Consider the following 25,453-nt stretch of genomic DNA (forward strand, 5'->3'; position numbering starts at 1 on the left):
TGTTTTCCTCCCCTGGGCTGAGAAGGCAGCAATGCTGGTGACCAGTAGAAAGAGTGTAGTCTGACGGGCAGGAGACTTCCTGGGCAACCTCATGTGAAGGCAGCACTAAGAGGGGACAAAGTTGTGTTGTCAGCACTGTCAGACCCAGCCTAGCTTGGGTCTCCTTACCTTGTGTGTAACAAAAACCTTTCACTACACACTTGTCTTCATTTATTTCAGACATCAGATGAGAAACTGACTGAAAGTTTATACACTGGTTATTTGCTGTGCTCTTCAGGATACTGAGACATAAACACAAACAGCCCAATCTCTGCTCTGAGTGGCAGAGATTAATTTCCATGGTGCTTAGGTAAATAAAAATCTATTGCCCCAGAAAAAGTGTGTTGCTCTTGCTACCTTGTTCTTTATTTTCACTAGGGTTTATTTACTGTTTCAGCTTGAAAACATGGTTTGCCAATCCTCAGCAGCATTTGGTTATAATGAAACATGTTTTCCTGTGTTTCCATGTTTCCATGTTTTTTGAGCGTTTAAAGATTGTAGCTTGAATGCAGTTTCCTTTTTCTTGGGAGTAGTGCAATTGTAATTGCATCCAACAATTAAATAGCAACAAATAAAGGGTACTTGTGAATTGGGGCTTTACAAACCAGAAGCAGCCGCAGAAGAAAGAGATTTGGATATATTGACCATACATGATATTGACCATAAGCTATTAGTACAATAGAGCTATGAAAAAGGGACAGAATACAATATGACAATATACTTGGTGTAGGAACAGGGCAGTATTATTATCTTGGTACAAGGCACTAGTAAGACTTTGGTTTTGAATGTTTTAAATGTCACCTTTGTTCCAGGAAAGCAAATATAAATTGGATGGGCAGCAGAGCAAATCTTGCAGTGTTGCAGTGATTAGGAGAATGAAGGATGACTCCTAAGTGTAGCAAGCAGGAGTATATGATTTGTTTAGTTTTGTGAAACAGCTCAGACTGGAAGAAGCTAGATGACTCTTTTATATAAATAAATAAAAGCTCTCAAGAGAATAATAAAATGTTGACTAGTGAAAAGTGGTTAGAGTCAGACTAGACACAGAAGAGTTTTCACACAACCAAGCAGAGGGGGAGTGGAGTTTCTGAAAATTGATCCAAGGAGGTGTGAACTCTTTGTGTAAACTGAGGGGTGGAAAAAAATCTGGATAAACCTTACATGTGAGCTTATGTCATACAGACCAGGGGAATAAACAGATGTATTTTGTTACTACCCATGAAGAGTGAGAAACTAGTATGTTCTGGGGAAGTTGGCTTTTTTACTGTAGGTATTTTTAAGAGCGGTAGCTGTGATTATTTGGATTCATAGCATAGTTGAAGCTATTTTTCATGTCTTCAAGTTCTTACTTCCCTTTGGATTGCAGGGAGTTTTTTAATTAGAACATGTAAGGTTGTGTTATAGTATTTGTTCATAGTAAGCAACATCCAGGTTATGCATATGTATAAAGTCCTAATAAAAATATTGTTTCTTTATGTCAGCAGTTGCTGAAGTCATTAAGAGGTTGTGTTTTTTTAAAGCTGGGTATTGCTGGTGTCTGAAAAATCCCTTACTGCTATCAGTGCGTGATCCTGAACCTATACTGAGGTCTTTTGTATTGTTTATTTATTATCACTTGCATAGTACATAGACAGATCAGTTTATGATAACTGAAGCTACTGCCTTTGTTTGCAAAGTCATTTTGTTCCATTTTTAAAAGAGCAAATATAGCTGAAAAATAACTGCAAGTAACCACTAAATATATTTCTTACAGGATTGCTGGTATTTATTTGTGGCAGTAGTATTTTTTATTTGGCTGGTGTGCAAGGGATTTTTCCCTTCTTAACCCAAAAGCAACTCTGTCTGATATACAGAAAGACTTTGTTTCAGACCTCTTTAGCAATTGTCAGAAACAGTAATATAATTACAAATAAGGAACTTATGAGACAGTTTGAGCCAAGCTCAAATCTCAACTTCCATAGATGATAGTCTGCCACTTTAGAGTCCTTGTCTTACCAATAAACTGTGGTGATGAGAGTACAGTGTATTGCCAACATGAAGCAGAACACCTGTGTGTAAGTCCATTTGTGAGACTCTAGCTACACATTCTGTATAACAGAAGTAATAAAATAATTGCTTGTTAATGATTTCTTTTCGCTTATAGAAACAGCAGTCTCTAAAACCTGATTTGTAATATCACAGGAGGAAGTTCCCTTATGCCTTATTGTTTGGAGCTTTTCTAATCCTGTTTAGCTTGATAGATGCATCCATTTAACTGTTCAGTGAGTAGATTCTTTTAGCAGTACCTCTTCATCTTCCTTTAAAAAACAGACTTACAGGATAACAAATTGTCAATTAATTTCCATAGCTGTCATATTCCACTTAAACCATAAAATATGTCTTTTTAATATGTGTATATTTTAATGAACTACTTAATACAGATTATTTAATTCGCATTAAGGTTTTTTTTCCTTGAATACTCTATTTTAGGTATCAAGGATTGGGTCCAACAGTGATTGTTTGTCCAGCTACTGTGTTGCATCAGTGGGTAAAAGAATTCCACACTTGGTGGCCTCCATTTAGAGTTGCTGTGCTCCATGAAACTGGTTCTTATACAAAGAGTAAGGTAATGATTGATATCCATGTTGCAATTCCTGAGGATTTTTGTTTTTTGTTTTTTGGTTTTTTTTTTGGTCACTAGCGGAAAAAAAATCCCCTGTTACTTAATGCTTCTGTGTAGCAAAGAGCTTGTACCCTTTCTCTGAATGTATTAAAAGAACAAAAAGTTGATTGTCTTGTGTAGATTTGGTAGTAAACTGGACTAAAAGGGGGATGACATGGAATACATGTGTATTAGTTATGATAGAGACTTGTCTGAACAAATTAAACATAGTAACAGGTTTCTTGCTTGAGTTTTCCTTGTGCTGTGCTAGGAGTTTGACTAGACTGCTTGTACACCAGATAAATGCTTGTAGCACTTGTGAATTCTCTTCTTGCATTTCTTTGCATCACTATGTCATTGATCTGATATTTAATGTGTTTTGCATGGATGGGCAATTTCTCTTCAGTTGGTTACTGTCAATTGGTGTCACTTAGTCTCATTTGTTGGAAAGCCTGACTTGTGTGAAGTTTCTAACTTTGGTACCTTGCAGGAACAAAACAAGGAATACTTAGATTTTTATTTTCCCCTAGCCTTATATTTCAGATCTTTAAATGGATTTTCAGGATTCAGCAAAGCATTTTTAAATTTCTCTTTAAATATTTATTGAATTTCTTGTAATAACATTAGGATTACATGGTGCTTAATTGCACTTGATTAAACATATTCTGAAGTAATTGATGCAGTTACTGTACATGGCAAAAAAGGAGTATCACATTCTAATGTGCTAATAGCTTCCTGTTGTTCAATTAACTTGGTGTGTTTTCAAGCCCTAAAAGTCTGTTGACCTCAATAACATGGTCGCATGTCTTCCTAAATTAAATCATGGATGCTTATTTTGGGCTGTTTCTTAATTAATGGAGTTGACAGACTGACTCAAATGTTTCCATCTGCAGGAACAGAAAGGTTTTCAAGATTTCACCTTCCCATTGTCATCCTTCAAATGCATATTCAACAATTTAAAATTAAAGATATAAGCACTACCAAGCAGATTTACAGAACTGAACCTAATGCCTCATCTTCTAAGAGCTGCAACAGTGCTTTAAACACGTGTCACTGCTGATAAGGTCTTAACTTCATGCACATTTTATTCCTAGATGCCTCTTAATCAGAGAAGAACAAGCTAAAGTAAGGGAAAAAAAATCCAAGTTTCCTATTCTGCTTCCCCTTGTATCTGCAATAAAAGTTTGTAACTAATAAATTAGCATAAGTAACACTTATACATGAAAATATGTCACATAAAATACAGGACAGGTGATTTGCTCCTGCCTAGAATTTCTTTTCAATATACATTCTTTCCATGAATACTTTAGTTCTGGTCTTAGAACAATTCCATCTGCTGATAATCTATGGCATTGCAGAAGACCACTTTTGCATATCTTAATTTTATAATACTCATCCAGGGACCATTCTTCCCTTAAGCTCTGGCATAAGGCATGAAAGAATAAGTAAGTTAAATAAATAAATAAATAAATAGTGGTTAGACTGCATATGTTGTTTGAGATTAATTTTGCTTAGCCAAAAACCAACTCCCTTCTCAGCTGTAGTCTCAGCTTTGCACAGGCCTGTTTGGAATTAACTGACAGTTCCAGGATTCACCTGTTCTATTTGTGTGTCACAGTTTATCACAAAGTAAATGAGAAGAGTTTTGTGCTGGACAGCTCCAGGAGAGAATTGGGGAACTGAACTTCATCAACTTTGGAGTTGGAAAGATTATTTCAGCCTCTGAAGAGGTTACAATTTTCTGAACCATTATTGTCCTCCACACTTACTGAACATCAGACAGTGAAGATTTTAATGGATTTTGAGGACTACCTTATCCTGTAGTGCTTGGCCAGCAGGTTGTGGTAAAACCCAGTATTGCAGCTTGTTCTCTACAGGTCTGTGGAAGAGGGGTGGGTGATTTCTAAGGAACAAAGATTAATTGTAAAACTATTGGATGAGAATTTTGGAGAAAAAGGGTTAAGCAGTGACAGATGTCCCATAAGGCAAGACAGTATTTCATAGCAGAAACAGACAACAGCTGAAGTTTCATTTGGTAAAATTTTAGTTGATGTTTTAGGTGAGATGGATGTATGTAATTTTTACCATAACATTGTCAAGAATCCTGAAATCTTTGCAAATACTAAATCTTTCAAAATTGGTGAAATCCTATGCTTTTATGAAGAGGCATTTTCTGGTGTACCTTCTGGGATGCATAAGCACTGATGCAAGAGCCTGCCTCCCAGTGCTTCAGAGTTGCCCACAGAAGTATTTCACTTGACAGTGAAGAGTAGAAAAGACATCTGTTCTGATTGTTTCACCATAAATTGATTATAGGCAATACTTCCCACATCTGTTCAGTTAGTGACACTTCTCTAGGGTTACAGATGCACTTTGAGCAATGTGGTAAGTGAAAGACTCTCTGATTCTTACCTTTTTACCAATCTCTTGGTTTTTTTTGCAAACAGTTGCAGGATTTTCACAATAAGTGTGAAATAACAATCTGAATTGTGAGCACCAGATTGGCTGCAAATCTTGTCAGCCTGTTTCAGCTCAGTCATTGAGACATCTCACTGCTATCATATTTGTGTAGATTTTAGCATATGTTAAAGCTTCAAAAGAGAGACTACATTATTCCTTTTCTCAAATAACAATGGCAGAAAATTTTGACAGTAAAGGAGGGAAGTGTAAATTTCTTGGACTCTGAATAAACACCTTCAGCTATCTGTAAGGGAAAGCAGATTGGTATTTTAGATTATGAAAGGAAAACACAGCAGCAAATTGAAGGGATTTCCAAGACTTTTGAGCTTGTTTAAGGCATTCAGATGAAATGTAAAACTTGCTCTTTTTTTTAATTATTGTTTGCCATTACAGAAGATTATTTAGCTCTTCTGTGATGATAGACATGCTTAAGTTGGAGCAGTAGGTGGAACCAGATTTAAGTGATAGTCTTCCCTGTGAAGTCAGCTTTCAGTTTGAACAAGATACAGCATTTGTGGCTAAATGTACTGTGGTGCTGTCTTATGCTATTGAGCTCCTACTGTGTTTTTCACTCAAATCTGATCTGTAAACATCGAGTGCTCTGAGACTTCTAAGCATGAGAGAGGAAAAGGAAGTAAATCTAATGTGGTGTATCACAAGTGCTTTTTATTTCTGGTATAGAACAGAAGGTAAGGAGAAAAAGCTTTAGTAGTGTTGGAAAAATGCCTTTTGTGCAGAAATTGTCCGGTTGTTTTAAAACTTCTGTTGGCACATGAGCATTTGTAAATCATAGGATGTAAGAGGCAACATCTTGGTTATCTTCTATAACATATTATTTATGGAAGGAGTCTGTATTTTTCAAGTTCAAGGCTGAACTTTTAATTTCTTGATCTTTAGAGCAGGTATCACTGAGGTTATCAATTCCTTCTGATGTGTCACATACCATTTGTAAATCTGTAACTTTGCATTCCTTGTTCTGGTCAAATGCAGGACACACAATGCAACCTTAGAAAGTAATTGTGAGGTTCATGATGCTTGCAACTTTGAAACCATCTACTTGAAGATGACTTTACACATGGATAATTTTAGACCTTCTAGCCTCACAGTAGAGTACATAATCTACATGTAAAGAAAATGAATTTCAGAGGTTACAGTTATTGGCATGATTGCATATGGAACCTGTATTTTAGCCAAAGGCTCTATTTCTGAGTTAAGGACCAAACTCAGATAAAATTAGTATTGTGCTCCAAGAAGTAGCATTCTTGTTAAATATGTAATAAGTGCCTTAGCTCTTTTTATTGCAACTTTTACATTATTAAACATTATAATGTGTTCTTTTGAAACCTCTTCATGGTGCCATTTAGGTTTTTTTGTTGGGGCAGGGAAATAATAAAGAGGTTTTATATGTTGAATTTATGGATCCTCAGGCCTAATGGTTGGTTATGAGATGGTGATAAGCCTGCTGAAGAATGCACTTTTGATTCACAAATGATGTATGGTTGGATAAGTGACTAGATACTATCACTGACTTCATCCTTGCCTCAAAAGTTTAGTGAATTTTGTAGTTATCACTGGTCTATTTCCTTAACTTCAGTCTTAACATGCACATTTATGTCTAAGAAAATTACTATTTTAAATACATAATGCATAAGATTTCAGAAAAAAATATTATCCCGTTTTTGTACCTTCAAAAACAAATTTGTAGGTACATTGAGATTCCAACAGGGAAAAAACATTTGCTTAGAGATATGTCCTCAGAATAAATCGTAAACCTTTTAGCCTTAAGAAATGGTGCTTGCCAAAATTCATCCTCTTTGTACATCTTGTGCTCCAGTGAAGACAAGGCAACACCATCAGTTTACTCACCCAAAGCTGGGAGAAAATACTGTCTCTGAATTGTAAAGGCCTGAAGTACTGTGCTGAACAAAAATGCAAGTTCATAATTAGGTAATCTATTCATGTGTTCCTCTATTCATTAGCATCAGCTAAAGGGTAGAGTGCAGAATTTGGAAATTAGGTAACTGCTGTATAATCTGCTATTAGTAGGATTTGTGTCTCTCAAGCACGCTTTTTTTTAAATTTAGTGTAACAGTGCATGACTTGAAATATTTCATTGAAGTGTGTTTCCAGAGAAAAACTAAAATTTAGGCCTGCCTTAATGTAAAAAAACAAGAACTGTGGACTAAAGAATACATTGTAAAATATCTTAAATTATGAAACACCACACCCTCAAGAGGTGTGGATTTGTATCCAATATTAGATCTGTTACCATGTTTGAAAATATTTAGAATTATTCCAAAAGCTGCACCTGAAGTGAAGGCAACCTTGAAAAAGTACCCAATGCAGTAAAATGAGACTTAGTGTTGTAGTGTGGGTTGATAAAATTGTGTTGTTCTATTTCTTCATTGTCAGCACAAATCCTTGTTTATTAAAAATTTAGCTGGAAGGAAACTTTAATTAATTACAGGTTCAGTAAATCCTGACTAGGAGTCTGCCTTGGTGTGTTTACAATGAATGGCCTTCATGTGCCTGTGTTTCACTTCTGTTCTCTCTGCTACCTGACAGCGTGATTTATGGCTGTTGTTTTCTACCAGTCCACTGTTTGCCCTCTAGGAGGGATTGGTCTCTTGAGCCTCCATAATAACAGCAGCACTTTCACAAAACATCTTTTAATGACAAGAGTGTAGCATTCTGTAAGTCAGGCTAATTGCAGACATACCCTATTAATTGCAAAAATTAGGAGAGGTTACATATTTTACAAGCTTTTAATTTTAAATCACCCGAGATGATTTGTCTTAAGTGTTTGGGTAGAAATGTCTACAATATTCTATGACAGACCATTGCTGAGACTCGAGAAAAGTTGCAGACTATGGGTAATGTACCAGGTAGAATTAAGCTTTGGATGTCCACACCTGCCGAGAAATCCTACTCTGTCTATAAAACAAATTATTCTAAAGATTGCATATTCTCTTGAGACTCATGATACCAACATTAAATAATATGTTGTGGTTTCATCAGGAGATGATAATCAGAAAGCAGATATTCTTGAACAGTTGGACTCAAAAGAGGTTTTTGAATCTTGGGGTGTGTGTAAGTAATTTTACAGTAAAAGATCACGAATATTGACACCATCTAATTTTTTGACATGAGTTTTTCCCTTTTGTATTTTAATTTTTTTGTATGAGTTCTTTTTTTTTAATTAAAAGCACTTCTAGTAATAAAAGGTTTGTCTTTCCTTTAGCAAATTTGGTGACAATTGTACTTTGTTTTTACCTGCTCATCATCTGCCATTTAAGTCTTTTAGATTTATACATGGGGGATAAATGCAATAAAGATGAGTCCTGGACACTGTCAAAAGTGATATAGACTGTTCCCGCGCTGCATAACTTCCAGCTATAAAGGCTAGTAAAAACTGGGGGGAAGGTTAAAGCTTACAAGAGAAGCACAAAATTTGAAGACTGATAGCAACTCTGTTAATCCTATAAACAAGAAAGATTAGACAGAATTTAGGATTAAACAAATAGAATTTTGTATATGTTTTTCAGTATTTCACTTAAGTTTCCTCAAACATTCATGATCTTGCTTGCAGCACGCAAAGCTGGGTCTGTGAAGCGAATGTCAGAGAACTTGAAGATACCCATTACTGTAATCAAATCCAATGTTTGTTTTTTCAGAAATTGCATTTAAAAAATTGAAAATGAAAAACACTGTTTCCTTCTGACCAGGCGTTTGGTAAATTCTGCTTTGCTATAACACAGTATTCAAGTGCTTAATTCTTTGACAGATGAGCTAAGAATCATATAATCAAAATCTTACATATACTTATTTTCTTTGCAAAGTAAATTATAGATCTGCTTTTATAATACTTTTTATATGTACCTTGGACAGCAAATCTCTGTGTGTGTAGGTCTGAGGATTCTGTCTCACTGACAACATGCACCTTTTGTTTTTAGGTGAAACTAATTCATGAAATTGCTTCATGCCATGGGATTTTAATTACATCTTACTCATACATTCGACTGATGCAGGACAACATCCACACCTATGATTGGCATTATGTCATTCTGGATGAAGGTCACAAAATCCGAAATCCAAATGCTGCAGTCACACTTGCGTGCAAGCAGGTACTTTATAAAAAATAAATTCAAGTGCTCTGGAGGGAGGTTCCAATATCTAATAGCCTATAATAAAAATATATGTTTGGTCATTAATAAAGAATAAAAACATAAATCACAGTGGTCTGTATTTGACTATTTAACTTAAGTATTTAACATTTTTAATGAATTTACATGGGTAAATTTACACAAGTATGGTGTATGGTAGAGGAAAAAAAATAGAAATTTCAAATTGCATAGTAATTTATCAGTACTGACAAATGTCAGATTGCTGGTGTGAATTTTCTACCAGCAGTTTATGAACAGTGAACTGCAGAAATCTGTTTTTTTCATGAGTGTGAGGCCACATATTTTGACATGAGAATTTATTGATGGTGAAGTTGAATATCCTCTGAGGCAGAAGGCAGGATACACCAGGAACCATGAAAATAACTTTCTTTTGGTTTTGTGGTTTTTATTAATAGTTCCGCACACCGCATCGAATCATCTTGTCTGGCTCCCCTATGCAAAATAACCTAAAGGAGCTCTGGTCCCTCTTTGACTTTATATTCCCAGGAAAATTGGGAACACTGCCTGTGTTTATGGAGCAGTTTTCTGTCCCAATAACCATGGGAGGATATTGCAATGCCTCTCCTATCCAGGTAAATGCATCCAAAATATCATTTTGCTTGAAGGAAACCGTTCCAACTGTTACTATTGTTTCTAGTGTGATTTGTAAATATACTTAATGCTATCTGTTCTAGATACTAACCAAAAGAATAGTTGTGTGTGTATTAGTGCTGACTGAGTAAAAAAATCATTCAACTGAGACCATTCCATTTATACAGGAGTGCAGCTTATTTACGTGGTTTTCCTGTCAAAAGCCCTAAAGTTTAAGTCATTAAGAAAATATTCTTTGATATGTGATAAACAAATTGGAGTGGGAGGTGATTGATCACACATTTTGGTGTATTTAAATAGAACTTTCCTGTTTGCTGTCCAGCTTTAGCAAATTAAACAGTAAGAGGAATCCTTAAACCCGGTTTGAAAACAGTTTTTATTTTAAAAGGTTAAATTAGGTGTTGGAAGTCTTGAAGTATATGAAGTAATTTTGAAAGCAAAAAATTACTTGGGAAATTTTTTTGAATAAGTGTCTATTAGTCTTTGCAGTTGTGGTTCTCAGTATTGATGACAGGTTAAATATTTTTCTGTTTTTAACTAGATAGTAAATAAATTGCCTCATAATCTGTAGACTGTTTCATATAAATGCTATTAAACTTGTATCCTTTTAACTACTGTTTGTAATGTTTTGCATGCATGCATTGCTGAAGTTTTCAAGTTTAAGTACTTCTCTTGTATAAATATTAGTAATTTACTACATTGGCCTTTCAGTTGTTTTTATATATCAATAATTTATTATATTGTTTTCTTTGCTTTATGACAAATGAAGGTATTTTTAGCCATTATTACAGTTAATACCTCTCTCACACATCCCTTACCCCTTATAGAACCATATACTCCATTTAGGGCCAGAGTGACCTTTAGTTTGTGTGATCGTGGGGATTTTCTTTTTTTTTAAAGTCTCAAGTGAGTACTAATCTTCATTTATTGTCTGGTAACCACCATTGCTGCAGGCTTCTTTTTTTGATCTTCTGTGTATGTATTAGCACTTTTTCATGAAGATCTTGGTTTTGTACAGATTTACACTCACTTCTTTCTTTGATTTCTAAATTAAGTATCTTACTTTTGGTCTCTTTTAAAAAGAAGTCTAGGGTATCTGAAGAAGCCTTACTCATTCAGTTTTATTGTTGCTAACTTGAATGTTACTGCAACTCATGTTGTGTTTAACATCTGACTATAGATCCATGTAAAATAAGCCATCTAATTTTAATGTTTTATTTATTTATTGATTTTACTGGTTGCTAAAATTAATATCAAGAATCAAAATGCAACTTGTGCCTTTTCTTCCTATTTTCAGGTAAAAACTGCTTACAAATGTGCCTGTGTGTTACGGGACACCATAAACCCCTACTTGCTGCGAAGAATGAAGGCTGATGTAAAAATGAGCCTTTCACTTCCAGATAAAAATGAACAGGTTTGCTTATTTTCACTACTAGGTCTGAGTCCTCTCCCTCCCCAAAACTCAGTCTTTCTTGAAAATTTGGAAGTAATTTGTGCTAGTAGCAGATAAAATGCTGGTTTAACTAAGGATAAGGTGCAGAGCTTTCAAGATTCATGTACTTTCACCATTTTACTGAGTATTAAATTACTGCTGTCTTGGCAGGGTCTGTATGAGCTCACTTATCTAAAAAGTAAAGGATAGATGAAGTACAGTTAGGGCTACTTAATACTGTCCCCTTAGGCCTCAAGTGCATTGAAATGAGTTGTCTGTCTGTTTCCTTTTGTACATCAGGAAGCAATTCGGCATTGTTTCCTGTCACAGAAAGATTAATTTATCAAATGAATTAATAAAGCAAATAGTAGAGAAATACTTGCTGGCACTTGTTCATATTGCAAGCTAGCTGGCCTATACCTTACAATAAATTTTCAAAATATTAACCTGGTGGTGTGAAACCTGTTTGTTTTACTGCAAGGTGGTGTGTTTCTTTAGGAAACGTTTTCATTCAAAATAGAGGAGGTTGAAAGTATTAGTGAACTGAAATTCTTACAAATACTCACTTCTAGTAATTATTTGCTGCTTCTTCAGGTTTCAGTGCTTCAGGCTTTCATGTTCTGTCCTGATTCCTTTCTTGTCTTCTCCCTCTAAAAGAGAAGTGGACATGTTAGTCTTTGTAAGACAGTGCTAAAATGTACATAATAAAGAAGTAGGTCATACTGTGTATTTGCAGTCTAATGATCTTTTTAAACCAATTTTTGAATTTCTATATACTATTTTTAACCAATGTTTTAATGTCTAGATATTAAAGAGTCTGGACTCCTTAATCTAAAAAATGTGATCATAGTTTAAACTAAATTGATTTTTGCTCTTGTCAGTCACAGGGCACTAGATCAGTTTGATTTACAGCATAAATCAAACTTGGGTGCCTTGCAGGATGTAAGGAAGTGAATTTGTTCCATTTTAACCCATCAGAGCACCTGAAAAGTCATTATATTTCATGCTTAAGGTCTAAAGACAGGACAGATCATGTCTGCTAAACTTCTAAGAATTTGCAAGTTGTAAGGGATGTGACAGACACACAATGGAAAGAGTTTATAGTAAACAAAGCTTTGAAAGAATACTAACATTGCACGGTTACCTCATTAAAACTGGAAAATGGCAGCACTTCCAAAACTAAAGTGATTTGAGGGGAAAATCTAAGTACTGTGAAAGAGCACATAAAACCTCAAGAAACTCATTGTAATGACCATGTTCGTTCTCTAAAAATTCTTTTTTTTTATTTCTAGTGATTTCTATGCAGTGTCTTTTAACTTAGAATTTCAGTATGCCAGACATCTCTGAAGTTTCACTGTAGCACATGGTAAAACTGTAAAATTCACACAGGTTGGGTTTGAATGGTTGCTTTGTTTTGTAGGTCCTCTTTTGCCGTTTGACAGAGGAGCAGCGTCAAATCTATCAAAATTACATCAACTCTAAAGAAGTGTACCAGATTCTCAATGGAGACATGCAGGTGGGCATTAATAAGGATGGTGACAGGAAGGGTTTGATGGATAAAGTCATGGACTGGCCTTTGCATTCTTCTAGCTGGATTCTGAGCAGTAAGGGAAGCAAACACACTGATCTCTGTTCAGCTTTTGTAGTTGTCTGTTGGTTTTTTTTTTTCTCAGAAATGTTCGATGAAATATATTTGAGTTACTGATCCATATGTAGTGACATGACCAGATAAAAGTGGGAATAGAATGAGCTTCACAGTATGTTTGTGATCTTGGGAACAAATTCTGGCTTTTTGGATGACCTGTTGTAGGTAGCAGGTAGGTAACATGCTTTTAACTAATTGCCGAAGTGAAGCAAAGGAAAAGCATAGTTGGTCCTGAGAGTACAGTTCAGGTGTGATAACTTTGTTATGCAACAGTTGATTTCACAGTATTAACAGAAAGCAGAACAAATAGCAAACATCCTTGTTACTGTCTTACTAGTCACTCCTCAACACCTTCTGCGTCAATCTCGCAATGTAAGTGTTGAAATTGCTGTGGCCAAGTGAAAGGCACAATTGGGGTACAGTTGCAGTTGCTGGCTGTGTAGAATCTGCTATTCCCTGTGACTCCTGTGTTGCACACATTGGTTCATTTGACATTTTTATGCATGTGATGGATGCGTCTCCCTTCCATTTCAGCCCTTCTTTTTAGGAGAAGAGATATTATGTGTTGGCTGCAATGTGTAATTTGCTGTATTTTCTTGTCTTGTGGACTGTGAAATCCATTCTCCCTCATATCCAGTGGCTCTAGTCAGTTGTATGGTCAGCACAGCCATATATATTGCAGCCTCATACAAAGAATATTTATTACTGTTTTGACTTTTTTTAATTTTCCAGATCTCACAAAGGAATAGTGGGCAAGTTTTTTCAAGTGCTTAGCCATTTTAGTTATCCCAGTGAAAATTACTTTAAGGAGCTTGTTGTTTTAGAAATGGCTTATACAAGACTATATGCAGAAATTTCTCACAGAAGTTACAGTTATCTGAAAATTTTGAACAGTAAATTTCAATGCTTTTATTAGATATTCTGTGATGACAACAGCAAATCCCAGCTGAAAAACATTGTAAAGACAAACTATAAATTATGAGCAGGCTCATCCAGCTTGTAGTGCTAAAAGACTGAGGGATTCACTGTTTCAAGCTATTCATTTTCAAGTTTCAAATTAAAAAGATGAATTTCAAGCAATTCCTTTTTTCAGAATATTCAGAAGTATAAAGAACACTTCTAATACTATTGAATGAATAACTATATAAAACCCTTCTAACATGGCATCAAAAGTGGTAATTTCAGTTTTGTATGCTTGTTCAAATATGTTAACTCATATATTCTTTGTTATCATGCATTATGGTGGCTATACTGACTGTCCTCAAGGACTGTCTTAAGTAATCTGCTAATATTGTAGGAGTTGGAAGGAAAGACATGATAATTTCGAGGAACAAATTGGTGGAATTTTTCCTTTTGAGTAAGAAAACTATGACCTTACAACTAGGGAGGGACTGTTTTTGATAGTATGGAAATTGTTGCAGAATTCCCCTAACATTGTCACCAGAATAGGCTCACAAGTACATAAAATTTCAATTGCTTTCTGTTGTACTGATTTTTCCTAAAACTTTCCCTTAAACAAGTATTAGCATCAAAACATTGTTAAAAACAAGCATTGATGGTGAGTAGATTATCTATTGCTGTTTATTTTTCTTGCCCACAACCCATATAGATACAAGCATTTCTCATGAAAATAGAAATATTTTTCTCTTGTATTCTTTAGATTCTCTTAGGACTATCAACTTTGAGGAAGATTTGCAACCACCCTGACTTTGTTGCTGATAGTCCCAGAATTTTAAAGAGTGTGCCTGATGCTGAAGCGGAGGATCCAAATCAGTTTGGATATTGGAAACGTTCTGGAAAAATGATAGTGGTAGAATCCTTGCTGAAAATTTGGCATAAGCAAGGTCACAGAGTGCTGTTTTTTACTCAGTCAAGACAGGTAAGATGAGCTAATTGTTTTTAGTTTTAGCTGTTACTATTACTTAAAACGTGAGTTCCAAAAAACTTTTAGGTAGAGCCACCTTTTGTAGTGTTTTTCTCATAAAATTAGTATCTTACTGAAAAAGTTACTGGAATGACCGATGTCTTTGGAATAATCAGTTCCCAAACTCAGTAAGTTTTACTGGAATGACACAGCATTGTGGCAGTGGCCCAGTTTCAATATACTGGGTCCAAGCTGTATCAGCTGTGCCCATGTGCTACCGGGCTGTTCCTGCTGGGTAGGTGCAGGGTTGGTCAGTTTACATGCTCTGTGCAGTGCCTGTGCATGTCTGATCCTCAGAATCACTCCCTTCGGGACAGTGGCACAGGCAGTGACCTTCATTTGTTTTCCCTATGCAGTTACAGTTTTGTATTCCTTCTGTGGATTTCCTTGGGATGCTGCAGTCAGTCTCTTTAATTGTCTTAAAGCTATGGCCCCAGGCTTTCCAAACCAAGCACAAATATTCCACTGCATTCAGCTGTGAAATAATTTTTTCCCCACTTAGATAAGATGGTTTTCTGTCATTTAAGAAAGTTTCAAGTCTTTCATGATCATCATTTTTTGACTGACACTGCAGTTAGTACCAGAAATTCTTACAGGTTCATCACACAGATGCTCTCTCTTCATGTCTGATTTCATGAAATCTTTTCCATCACCACAGATGATGCAGATACTTGAAGTCTTTGTGAGATACAGAAACTATTCCTACCTCAGGATGGATGGCACCACAGCAGTAGCTTCCAGACAGCCTCTTGTAACAAAATACAATGAGGTGAGATGTTCCATCCCACACATGAATACATATTAATGAGTATGATTGAGTTCTTCCATTCCTTTTTATTCTGTTTGTAAATCTACTACTTCAGGTTGGAGACACAAAACTGGGGAGCTCAGTGAAATAAAACTCCTGTCTCTGTGAGAGAGGGGAAAAATAATCTCTTATTTCACACTTAAATTGGGTTTTCTGCTAAGGAAAGAAACAAGTTTGAGGAGGGGGAAAAGCAGTTTTATTGAATAACAGTAAATGAAATTCAGATCAGACTACGTTTATTTGTCAAAAGAAATACCTAGATGGACAGGGAAATGTATTCCTTCTCTTGGCATCCTTTGCATATAATGCTGATAAATGATCCAGGCAATAATTATATTTTAATGTTACATTTTGGTAATTCTTGCTCTAGTAAATTCTCTCTTGTGTCACAGGACAAATCCATATTTCTTTTTCTTCTAACAACCCGTGTTGGTGGCATTGGAGTTAACTTGGTTGGTGCTGACCGGGTTATTATTTATGATCCTGACTGGAATCCCAGTGTAGACACACAGGTGAGTTTGATTTATTACATTCCATTTACCAGCTAAGTTGAAATAGAACTGAAGACAAAATGACATTTATCTCCTCAAGTAGTGTTAAAGCACTATGTTGCTCTTTCCTAAGTTGCTGTTCCCAGCAATGATCACTTAAGGTGCAGCTCCACTTTATGATTACGCTTGTGGCAAAGCCAATTTAAGTGGTTCCCACCACATCCCCTATATGCTGTTATACCTTACCACTCTTCAGTATTGTTGATTCATGCAGTCAGTTACAGTGAAGTCAAACAGTTCAAATGGCCTGTGTTTTTAAAATAAATAAACTTGATGTTTCTGAAGGGAAAGTACAGCTGTGCTAGCTGTAGAACAGGCAGGACTGTTGGTGGTGACAATTGCAGGGTGAGAAAAGAAAAAATGCTGCTCAAATTGGCTTTCTCACTAGATAATGATATGTAGCTGTGATCTTAGAGAACTGCTGTAAGCTTTCTGAAGTTGTTCACAGTTTCATGGTGTGATAAAACTGGTTTATCAAATCATGTAGCAGTTTTATGGTGCTTATAAGTTTGAGAGGAAAAACATTTTTAATAGAAATCCTATGTAGCTCAGATATCTGCAAGTGTCTAACTTAAGAGTGCTCTGTATTAGTGGTTGATTCAAGATGTTTGTAGGAAAGATTTCTTTAAGTTAAAGAAGAAAAGTTCAAAGGAAAGGTGTGTATTAAAGCTCTGTTGTGAAATTTCCTTCTGGAATAAGTCTATATAAAGTACATATTCTAGGTTAAAGTTAAAATTTTAACATAATCTGTTGACAATTTTTGCATAGATTTCTTGGTACCATTGAAGACTTTCTAGATCTTTTCTTCTCCTGCTGAGTTAAGTATCTCATTCTCTAGAAATACCACTTCTTGAAGTATTTGTTAAATGTCCAAACTAAGTTTGAAAAAGAGTTACCATTAGCTCTCTGTCAAACACATTTGAGAGGCTCATGACTGGTAACCAAACCTTTTGTATTCCAGGCTCGGGAACGTGCTTGGAGGATAGGCCAAAAGAAAGAGGTGACTGTGTATAGGCTGCTGACTGCAGGCACTATTGAGGAGAAGATATACCACAGGTCAGTCAGAAGGATTTCTTGGATACAGCTGCATGCTCAGGAGAATGTTTGTAGCAAATCCAAGGTGGTGTAACAGAGACATACCTGTGCACACATTGGTTGTAATGCCCAACCTTGGTGATGATAGGCACATTATGGAAAGCTTTTAAAAGTTTCTTCTGAGAAATGGAGAACTCTTTTCTCATACTAGACTTCCAGCTGTACTGCTCCATCCCTAGCTGCAAGTCCCATGTGCTAAGTGTACCTTATCAGTCTGTTCAGCAGCTGTGTCCAGCACATCCGGAATTCACTGTGAAACGGAGTATGAGGCATAGACAGAAAACAGTGAGCACCTTATTCAGAATATGAGACTCAACAAGTCTGAAATGCAGATTCAAATCATCAAGTTCTTTATGTTCTCCTTGGGATGTATCAAGATGTATGTGGTACATATATCTATTTAGTACTGTGCAAACCCAATTTGATTTTATTCCCAATTCATTCCAAAGTGAAAGAATTAAATCCCAATAACTACCAGTCATATTCATGTTATTTATTCCAAAATGTAGCTAAAGCCTTTAAAGTGCTTGTATTTCAGAATCAATGGAGTCTTTTTGGTTTGCTTTCCCATTCAGTTTTCTCAGTAGTTAGCTTCACTCACATGAATTCCAGATGATTGTACATGGGAATCCTGTGTGTAGACTTCACTCTTCAGAACTAAAATACCCTCTTGGAAAATTCAGATGAACAAAAAACTCTAAATAATGAAATGCCCACACTTACTGAATGCCCTTTTTTAGTCTGTTTTGCCACATGAACACAAAGCATCCACTGTTTGGTTTGCATCCCTCTGGCACACTTCTGTTTGAACAACCCTGAATGCATCAAGGAATTGGACTCTCAACAGCCACGACAGCCATCAGAAATTCTTTTCTTTCCAGAACAGTGCAGTGGACCTTGAAATTTAAGAAGTTGTCTTTTCTGTTTTCCTGTGTTTTCTTGCCTGTATATGAAAACTTAGCTTTTGACCACTGGGTTAAAAAATAGTTTCTATGCTTAATGTCAGTAGAACCAAAAGTGTAATAAAAACTGTTTGAGAAAACTGATTTTCAGTTTCATTAAGGGATGTATTTTTTGTACAGAATAAAACAGTTTTTGCTCTAGGCACTATGTAGTACAAATGTGACACAGAAGCAGTTTTACTAATACTAGAAGATTTCTTGCAGCTTTGTTCTGCTACAGATTTGTTCCTTTTGGTTGTCTGCAGGTGGACTCTTTTCTTCTCAGCCACAAGTCTGATTCCCTTTTTCAGTGGCGTTATCCAGTCATCACTGTCAGACTGAGCTACTCTGCTGCTTTTGGTCCCTCTAATCAACTGAACCCATGCAATGTTGTCATTTTAATAAGCTCCTGGTTTTCTTTCAGGAGCTTTCTGGTTGTTTTATTGTTACATATGCAAGCTTTTCAATTTTAATGGACAAAAAAGTTCTAGCTGTGAAGTTATTTATTGCTTAGTTAAGGGATGCCTCATAGGACATCTCAGGATGGTGGTTACCTGTTGTGTTATGGGATTGTTGCAAAATAATAAATCCCTGTGTTTAACGATTTACTTGGTTGTTTGAAAGTTACTAACTCAAGATGGTCTTTTGGAAACTAACATTGTCTTCCCACTGTTTAATTGTTCTGCAGGGTAATGTTTGTGCTTATAGTTTTCTGTTTAAGTACTGTACTCAGTACTTAAACATAGCTAGACATTGTTTCATGCACAAAATACTTTTTTTTTTCTTTTTTAGACAAATCTTCAAACAGTTTTTAACAAACAGAGTGCTGAAAGACCCTAAGCAGAATCGCTTCTTCAAATCCAATGACCTTTATGAACTATTTACTCTGAACAGCCCAGATGTCTCTCAGGGGACAGAAACAAGTGCAATTTTTGCAGGTACATGTTTTCTTTTTCTATTTGTTTGGAAGAAAAGAATGTCTTAATTGTTAATTAAATGCTAATTTCATTCATCCCTCAGGTACTGGTTCAGATGTTCAAGTCCCAAAGCCACCTGATAATGGCACTTCTAAACATGATACCCACCTTGCAGAAAGCAACTCACACAAGAAGGTCAAGTCCTCCAATTCCTATTCCACCACACACATGAAAGATTCTTCTTCTAAAGCAATAGAGACAAATGAGGAAACCAAGGGACATTTGGAAGCCTTTGACCAAGATAGCTATGCAAAAGTTAATGCACAAGCTGCTACTGATTTAAATTCATTCAATAAAAGCAAGGAGGAGTGCTTGGAAAGCGATGACAAATGCATGTCCCAGTCGATGCCATGCAGTTCAGAGTCTTCAGGGAATGCTGAATGTCTGGCTGCTGTGGTGGCTGGTGAAGGACATGGAGCAGCTCATGCAGATGCCAGGACAGATCTTAGCCCTACTTGTGATGCAGCTGGCTCTTGGGAAAAGCAGGATGCTAAAACTGAAGATGGGCAGATTGATAATAATCATTACAAGTGTATCTCAAAAACAAAGCACAAGGTGGATATGCTGTCACATGAGAGCCACAAAGATAAGTCTAAGAAGAAACATCACAAAGATGCCAAATTTGAAGGAAAGCGTATTCCTCATCTAGTGAAACAAAAGCAATACAGGAGGGAGAACAATGAAGAGCAAGACTCAAAGAAAAATGATGACTATGTCTTGCAGAAACTTTTCAAAAAATCAGGTAACAGTTGTTGTTTGGCTGCTGATTAAACAGAGGTATATAAAACATATGCGAATGAGGAAAGAGCAGATCTGTTACTCTGATGGTTAGAGCTACAATACAAAACATGTTTATTTATCCACATTTTAGTGGAACTTAAAATTCATTGTTTAAATTTAATTTAAATTTAATTCCAGTTAACTTTAATTCCAGTTACAAATGTGCTAATTTCCTTGGCACAAACTGTTCAGAGAGATCTGCATTTCTGGATATAGAAGTATATGCAGTGTTTCTCCTGGATATTTCCAGGATGTAATCAACCTTCATTTACACGAGGGTTTCACTTCTGTCTGTCCTGTCCATAACAATGGAAATGATCAATTTTCCCACATAATTGCCAGGTCTGTTGTGAATAATGACCTCATCAGCACACCAGAAGTGATTTGCTGTCAGATTGATTACTTAACTGATAAAGAAGGGGGTTCTCATTAGAAATTACTATACTGATGTGCTTAATATAATCACCCTGAAGAAGGAAAAATGCCATTGTTGCATTCACTTAAAAAGTGTTTGATTTTCACATAAATTTAGAGATGTCCTCCCTCACCTTTTGTATCCTCTGGTTTTAGGGGTACACAGTGTTATGAAGCATGATGCCATTATGGACGCTTCCAATGCAGATCATGTGCTGGAGGAAGCAGAAGCGAGCAGAGTGGCCCAGGATGCCTTGAGAGCCTTAAGACTCTCTCGTCAGCAGTGTTTAGGAGCTACTTCTGGTGTGCCAACCTGGACAGGCACAAGTGGTCTTTCAGGTGCACCATCAGGAATAAAGTGAGTTGATTTCTCATCTGCTTTCCCAAGAACAGAGGAGTTGCTTAGGATGGTAAAGATTTGCATTTTTTGTCTTGGTATTTGCAGTAACATGTATCAAAGTCATATTTTATATTTAATATAGACATAAAAGCGTATTACAAGTGTAGGTAGTCCTTTCTGAAGTACAAAGAAAGCATTATTGTTGCACAGTAGAAGAGAACTTAGCAGAGGGCTCTTGAGAACCCTAAAACACAAACCCATCTGTCTTTGCAAAAACTATCCTAGTCATTTTGAGAAGGATGTTTCATGGAGTTAATTCTTTCATGGGTTTTAGGAGCCGGTTTGGTCAAAAAAGAAACTCCATGCTGCTTTCTTCACATTCCACTTGTGCATCACCTGCAAAGAAGCATAAGGTAAGAAACACAAGCTAACATTTCTGTTTTAATAGCTGATATGTGTGAAGTGTTACAATTTATGTGATACATTTGACTTACACTGTAGATGTGTCAAACACATTTGTTGTATGATTATCTAGAATTCTGGAATTTACTTATACTGTAGATGTGTCATACACGTTTTTTGTATGATTATGAAGAATTCTAGAATTTTTAGTTACCTGTGAATTTAATTTTTTGTTTTGATGAAGTCTAGTTAGATACAGCAGTCACAAATTAACACCATGCTTTGCTTATCTGTCTCAAGACCAGCAATGCTTTTCTTTCGCTTCCTAAGTTCTAAAGTTGATACCAGAACACATCTCCTCTTTATTGTGTATTTCAGATGACCAAGTTCTGAGTGGTAGTGTTTGTTATTTAATTCTAAACAACAGGCAGATTTTGTTTACTAGATTATGGGTCTCAAAATGCAACTTTCTCCATAGTCTGTATGTTTATTTGCAGGATGGAGATACAATAAAGAAACAAAATATAAAGAAGTGTGGTTCCAGTGAGCACTTCAATGGAAAATCTGGAGAATCGTCATCTGGTGCTCTGGACTCTTCATCTTTATTAGCTCGCATGAGGGCAAGAAACCACCTTGTTTTACCCCAACAGACAAGGAATGAGGATGGTGAGAATCATCAGCCAGCACCCGCCCCAGTCCAGGGTTCGACAGAATATGACGAACTGCTTGTGGACCTGCGGAACTTCCTGGCATTCCAGGCCCGCGTGGACGGCGAGGCCAGCACTCGGGAACTGCTGCAGGAGTTTGAGTCCAAACTGCCTGCAGAGCACTCCTGTGTCTTCAGGGAACTGCTCCGCAATATCTGCACCTTCCATCGGAGCCCGAACGGGGAAGGGGTCTGGAGGCTAAAGCCAGAATTCCGGTGACCCTTGGTCAGTGAAGACCCCTCTCTTGTGACCACCGTTCTCCTCTCAAAGGAGGAACATTGTGTGACTTTGAAAGTATTTTGTATTCCTGCATTAATTAATGCCTTGAACAGTCAGTAGTGCAGGACTTGTCGCAGGCTTAAAGCTAACTTAATTTCTGATTTATAGTATTTATATTAAAGTGCCATCTACCTCATAGATGAAACAATACAAAATATCAGCACCTTTTCTTCAAAAGAAATCTTTATATAGATGGGATGAAGAATGTGTGCTGACCTTTTATTGCAGTAAGAGCCATGGATGTTGCCATGGGTTGTAAGACTTTGATTTCTGTGAAATTCCAGAAAACTACTTCCTTGATTTTCTGTTTATTACTTGAACGGTCATAGGGCACACAGGGTGCCATCAAAAAAGAAAAAAATGGAGTGGGGAGAAGATTATAGTAGTTAGCATAAGGTATTCACTTGTATGGACAAGTGCATCAGAATCATTTTATGTAACTTTCATCAGTAGTGAGAATTTTGTTGTAACATTTAACTAACTTGGGAAATAATTCTAATGCCATGGAGGTTTAATCACAAAAAATGAAAAGCATGGCAGGATATTGAGTTAACTGACAATTGATAATTATGGAAAACTTACTAAATTCCAGAACACCCATTAACACCACAATCAGCAATCCAGTTGCAGTCCCATACACCTGGCAAATGCTTGCTCTACAGTATTTCTTAAAACTGAGGCAACAGTAACTGTTGTGTTTGTCACAGGTTGTGGACTTATAACTGAAATCTCATTAAATGTTCATGTGTTTCACTGTGATTTATGGCCAGTTACCTCCTAGCACTTAAAATTTTATACTTTAACACAGACTGGGGTGTTTGCTGAGAGGGAGAAGGGTGTCACTGTATTTTACTCACCATTTTGGGCATAGTTAGAGCATATATAGAAGTTACATATCATTCCTCTTCTATAGGTCAGGAAAACTTAATGTTTCCTGAAGTTGGGTAAGTGCTAATACCAGCTATTTGTAGCAAATCTAAGTACAGCATTGGGTCTGTCTTCAAGGTACTCGTGTGCTACACAAGGAAATTTTAACGTGGAAAATGTGGGCAGATTTTGAGGAGAAAACCACTTTGTTGCAGTAATATTAGTAGTTAAATATGCCTAATGACCTTCCTATCCCTAACCTATGGAACTGAGCTACTTTAAGCTTTTTTGTTCACTGTGAAATTATCTTTGTACTTTAAGTGGAAATACAATTATTCAAATATGAATGGTGAAGCAAGAAAGCAAACTTTCTTTTTGCAAAAAATAACCTTTAAGAGACTTCCAATGGCTTCTCTTCCTGTTTTTGCTCAGTGATAAGGGACCTGGAGAGATTTGCAAGAAGTGATACTTCTTGGCTTCTCAGAAGGTAGAATTGTACAAGGCAGACAATTCAATAATGTTTGTTCTCCTACTATCACTTGAAGATGGGACTTTTCCTAACATCTCTTTCTCTTATCCCATGTATATTCACTTACACTCCCTCTTTCCAAAAAAAGTGAAACAAGGAACTCGGGCTGCAACTGCTGTTGATGTGACTTGAAATGGGTCAGAAAAAGAGTGAAAAACTAACAAATTTTTCTGTCTTCTTCAAAGCTGTAGGGAATTTGAATTGGTTTGTGTGTCTCTTTTGTGTCTCATGCATTTCTGCCTTTCCCAGGAATAAACCAGGAATTCAGCAGTCAGAACAACTGCTGTTGTCACCTTATCTGTTAGTTTTGGTGTTTTATTTATGCTCCTAATTTCAAAGACATAGTTCCTGTATAATAAGGAGAGTTTGCAGCTTCTTGATCTGTTAATGTAAATAGATTTGCATGTACTTTTTATAAATTCTTGGCTTTTTTGAACTTATTAAAAAAGGAAAAACAAAAGTGTGTTCTAGAAGTTATTGGGCACTGGGAATAGTGAACAGGGAGGCATCTTCTCCTGTATGCTGTGCACTGACCAAATGATTCATATTCTCTGTAATTATAATTCCATTATTCATACAATTTAAAAGGATGCATCCTAACTAGCCTTTTTCCAGTATTTGCATTTGTGGAAAATCTTCAAGGACTGAATTAGTACTAATGTAATACTCAAAAAATATTTGTAAGTAGTTAATCTCAAAAGTATTTGAGATTAAATAGCATGTTAGATTTATAGGTAAAAGTTTTTCTAGAACATAATATAGCTACTATACATTTTAATGTAGAAGAGTTATTTCAGAAAAATTCTACTTTATTCCATAAAACATCTGATTTTAGTTTGTTTAGCTTTACCTGTGTAAAGTGAATTCCTTTCACATCTTCACAGATGTCTGAAGCAGTTCCTCACTAACAGTGTTGCATAGTCAAACAAATTTTGTATTTTAGCTGTCTCAGTTTCCAGATACTTAATGCAGTAGTTGGTAGTTGCTACTTTATTTGTACATGATTCCAAAATCCACTCATGTGGAATGCGTGTTTTCTTATCTTTTGTTTTCTTATCTCAGTAAAAAATGGGGATAAAGAAAAATAAAAATACAGATGTGAATTTAGGAATCAAGCTGGGAAAAAAAACACTAAATCTTACTAAGGAAAGACATGTCACCAAAGAGCAGTGATTATAAACTTTAAATTTAAAAAAGCAAAATTTCTTCCCTGCAAAGATGCTAAAAGCTGGGCACCAGGCTACTGTGGGATGTGACCTGCCATCCATACAGCTGAGCAGACAAATGCACTTGAGTAAAAATCTAGAAAGCTAAATAGCAGGAACTTTGATTGCACTGTAATCAGTTGTGGGAACTGTGTACACTGCTTAGGTAAAACTTGCTGATTTGTTACTTTAACAGCAGAAGTTGAAACATCATAGTTGTTCCTTCTGGTTTCAAACCATATTTGTAAAGGGAGAGATAAAAAAACCTTGTTCATGAAGATGTTTTCCCTTGTCCTCCCATCCTCCTTTTACATTATTCCTGGTGCTTACTCTCCTGTGTTCATTTTTTTTGCTGAAGATGTATAGGCAACCAAAACATCTCTGGTATAGAACTAAATTTTGACATAGAGGAAAAAGACTTAGCTAAAGGTTGTAGGCCTTCGACTTTTCTGGACTATAATCACCCACTACAAAAGAAATGTAAGATGCTGAATGGATAGACTGATTAGAAATGGTGATTATCATTAAAAATGATGGTATTTTTAAATGCCTAACTTCTGTCTGTGGCTCAGTCTCCTCTCAAAGAGCTGCACTATGGGGAGAACTGAGTCTGTTACAGATAATAAATGCCAAATAAAACTG

At 36.1% G+C, this 25,453-nt stretch overlaps 1 protein-coding gene across 1 annotated transcript in view; it reads left to right on the forward strand.

Annotated features, from left to right (window-relative positions):
- The window catches only part of ERCC6 (ERCC excision repair 6, chromatin remodeling factor), a 43,457-nt gene extending 19,391 nt beyond the window's left edge, over window positions 1–24,066 (forward strand). Inside the window, exons 7-20 of the mRNA XM_033066148.1 lie at window positions 2,509–2,644; window positions 9,094–9,264; window positions 9,720–9,896; window positions 11,213–11,329; window positions 12,768–12,863; window positions 14,653–14,871; window positions 15,575–15,685; window positions 16,117–16,236; window positions 17,237–17,331; window positions 19,104–19,249; window positions 19,332–20,030; window positions 20,639–20,840; window positions 21,157–21,235; window positions 21,722–24,066. Of these exons, the coding sequence (XP_032922039.1) occupies window positions 2,509–2,644; window positions 9,094–9,264; window positions 9,720–9,896; window positions 11,213–11,329; window positions 12,768–12,863; window positions 14,653–14,871; window positions 15,575–15,685; window positions 16,117–16,236; window positions 17,237–17,331; window positions 19,104–19,249; window positions 19,332–20,030; window positions 20,639–20,840; window positions 21,157–21,235; window positions 21,722–22,150 (2,797 nt within the window). The 3' untranslated portion in view covers window positions 22,151–24,066. The remainder of the gene's footprint in view (window positions 1–2,508; window positions 2,645–9,093; window positions 9,265–9,719; window positions 9,897–11,212; window positions 11,330–12,767; window positions 12,864–14,652; window positions 14,872–15,574; window positions 15,686–16,116; window positions 16,237–17,236; window positions 17,332–19,103; window positions 19,250–19,331; window positions 20,031–20,638; window positions 20,841–21,156; window positions 21,236–21,721) is intronic.
- The last annotated feature ends 1,387 nt before the right edge of the window (window positions 24,067–25,453 follow it).

This window comes from Catharus ustulatus, chromosome 8, assembly GCF_009819885.2.
Source record: "Catharus ustulatus isolate bCatUst1 chromosome 8, bCatUst1.pri.v2, whole genome shotgun sequence".
NCBI lineage: Eukaryota > Metazoa > Chordata > Aves > Passeriformes > Turdidae > Catharus > Catharus ustulatus.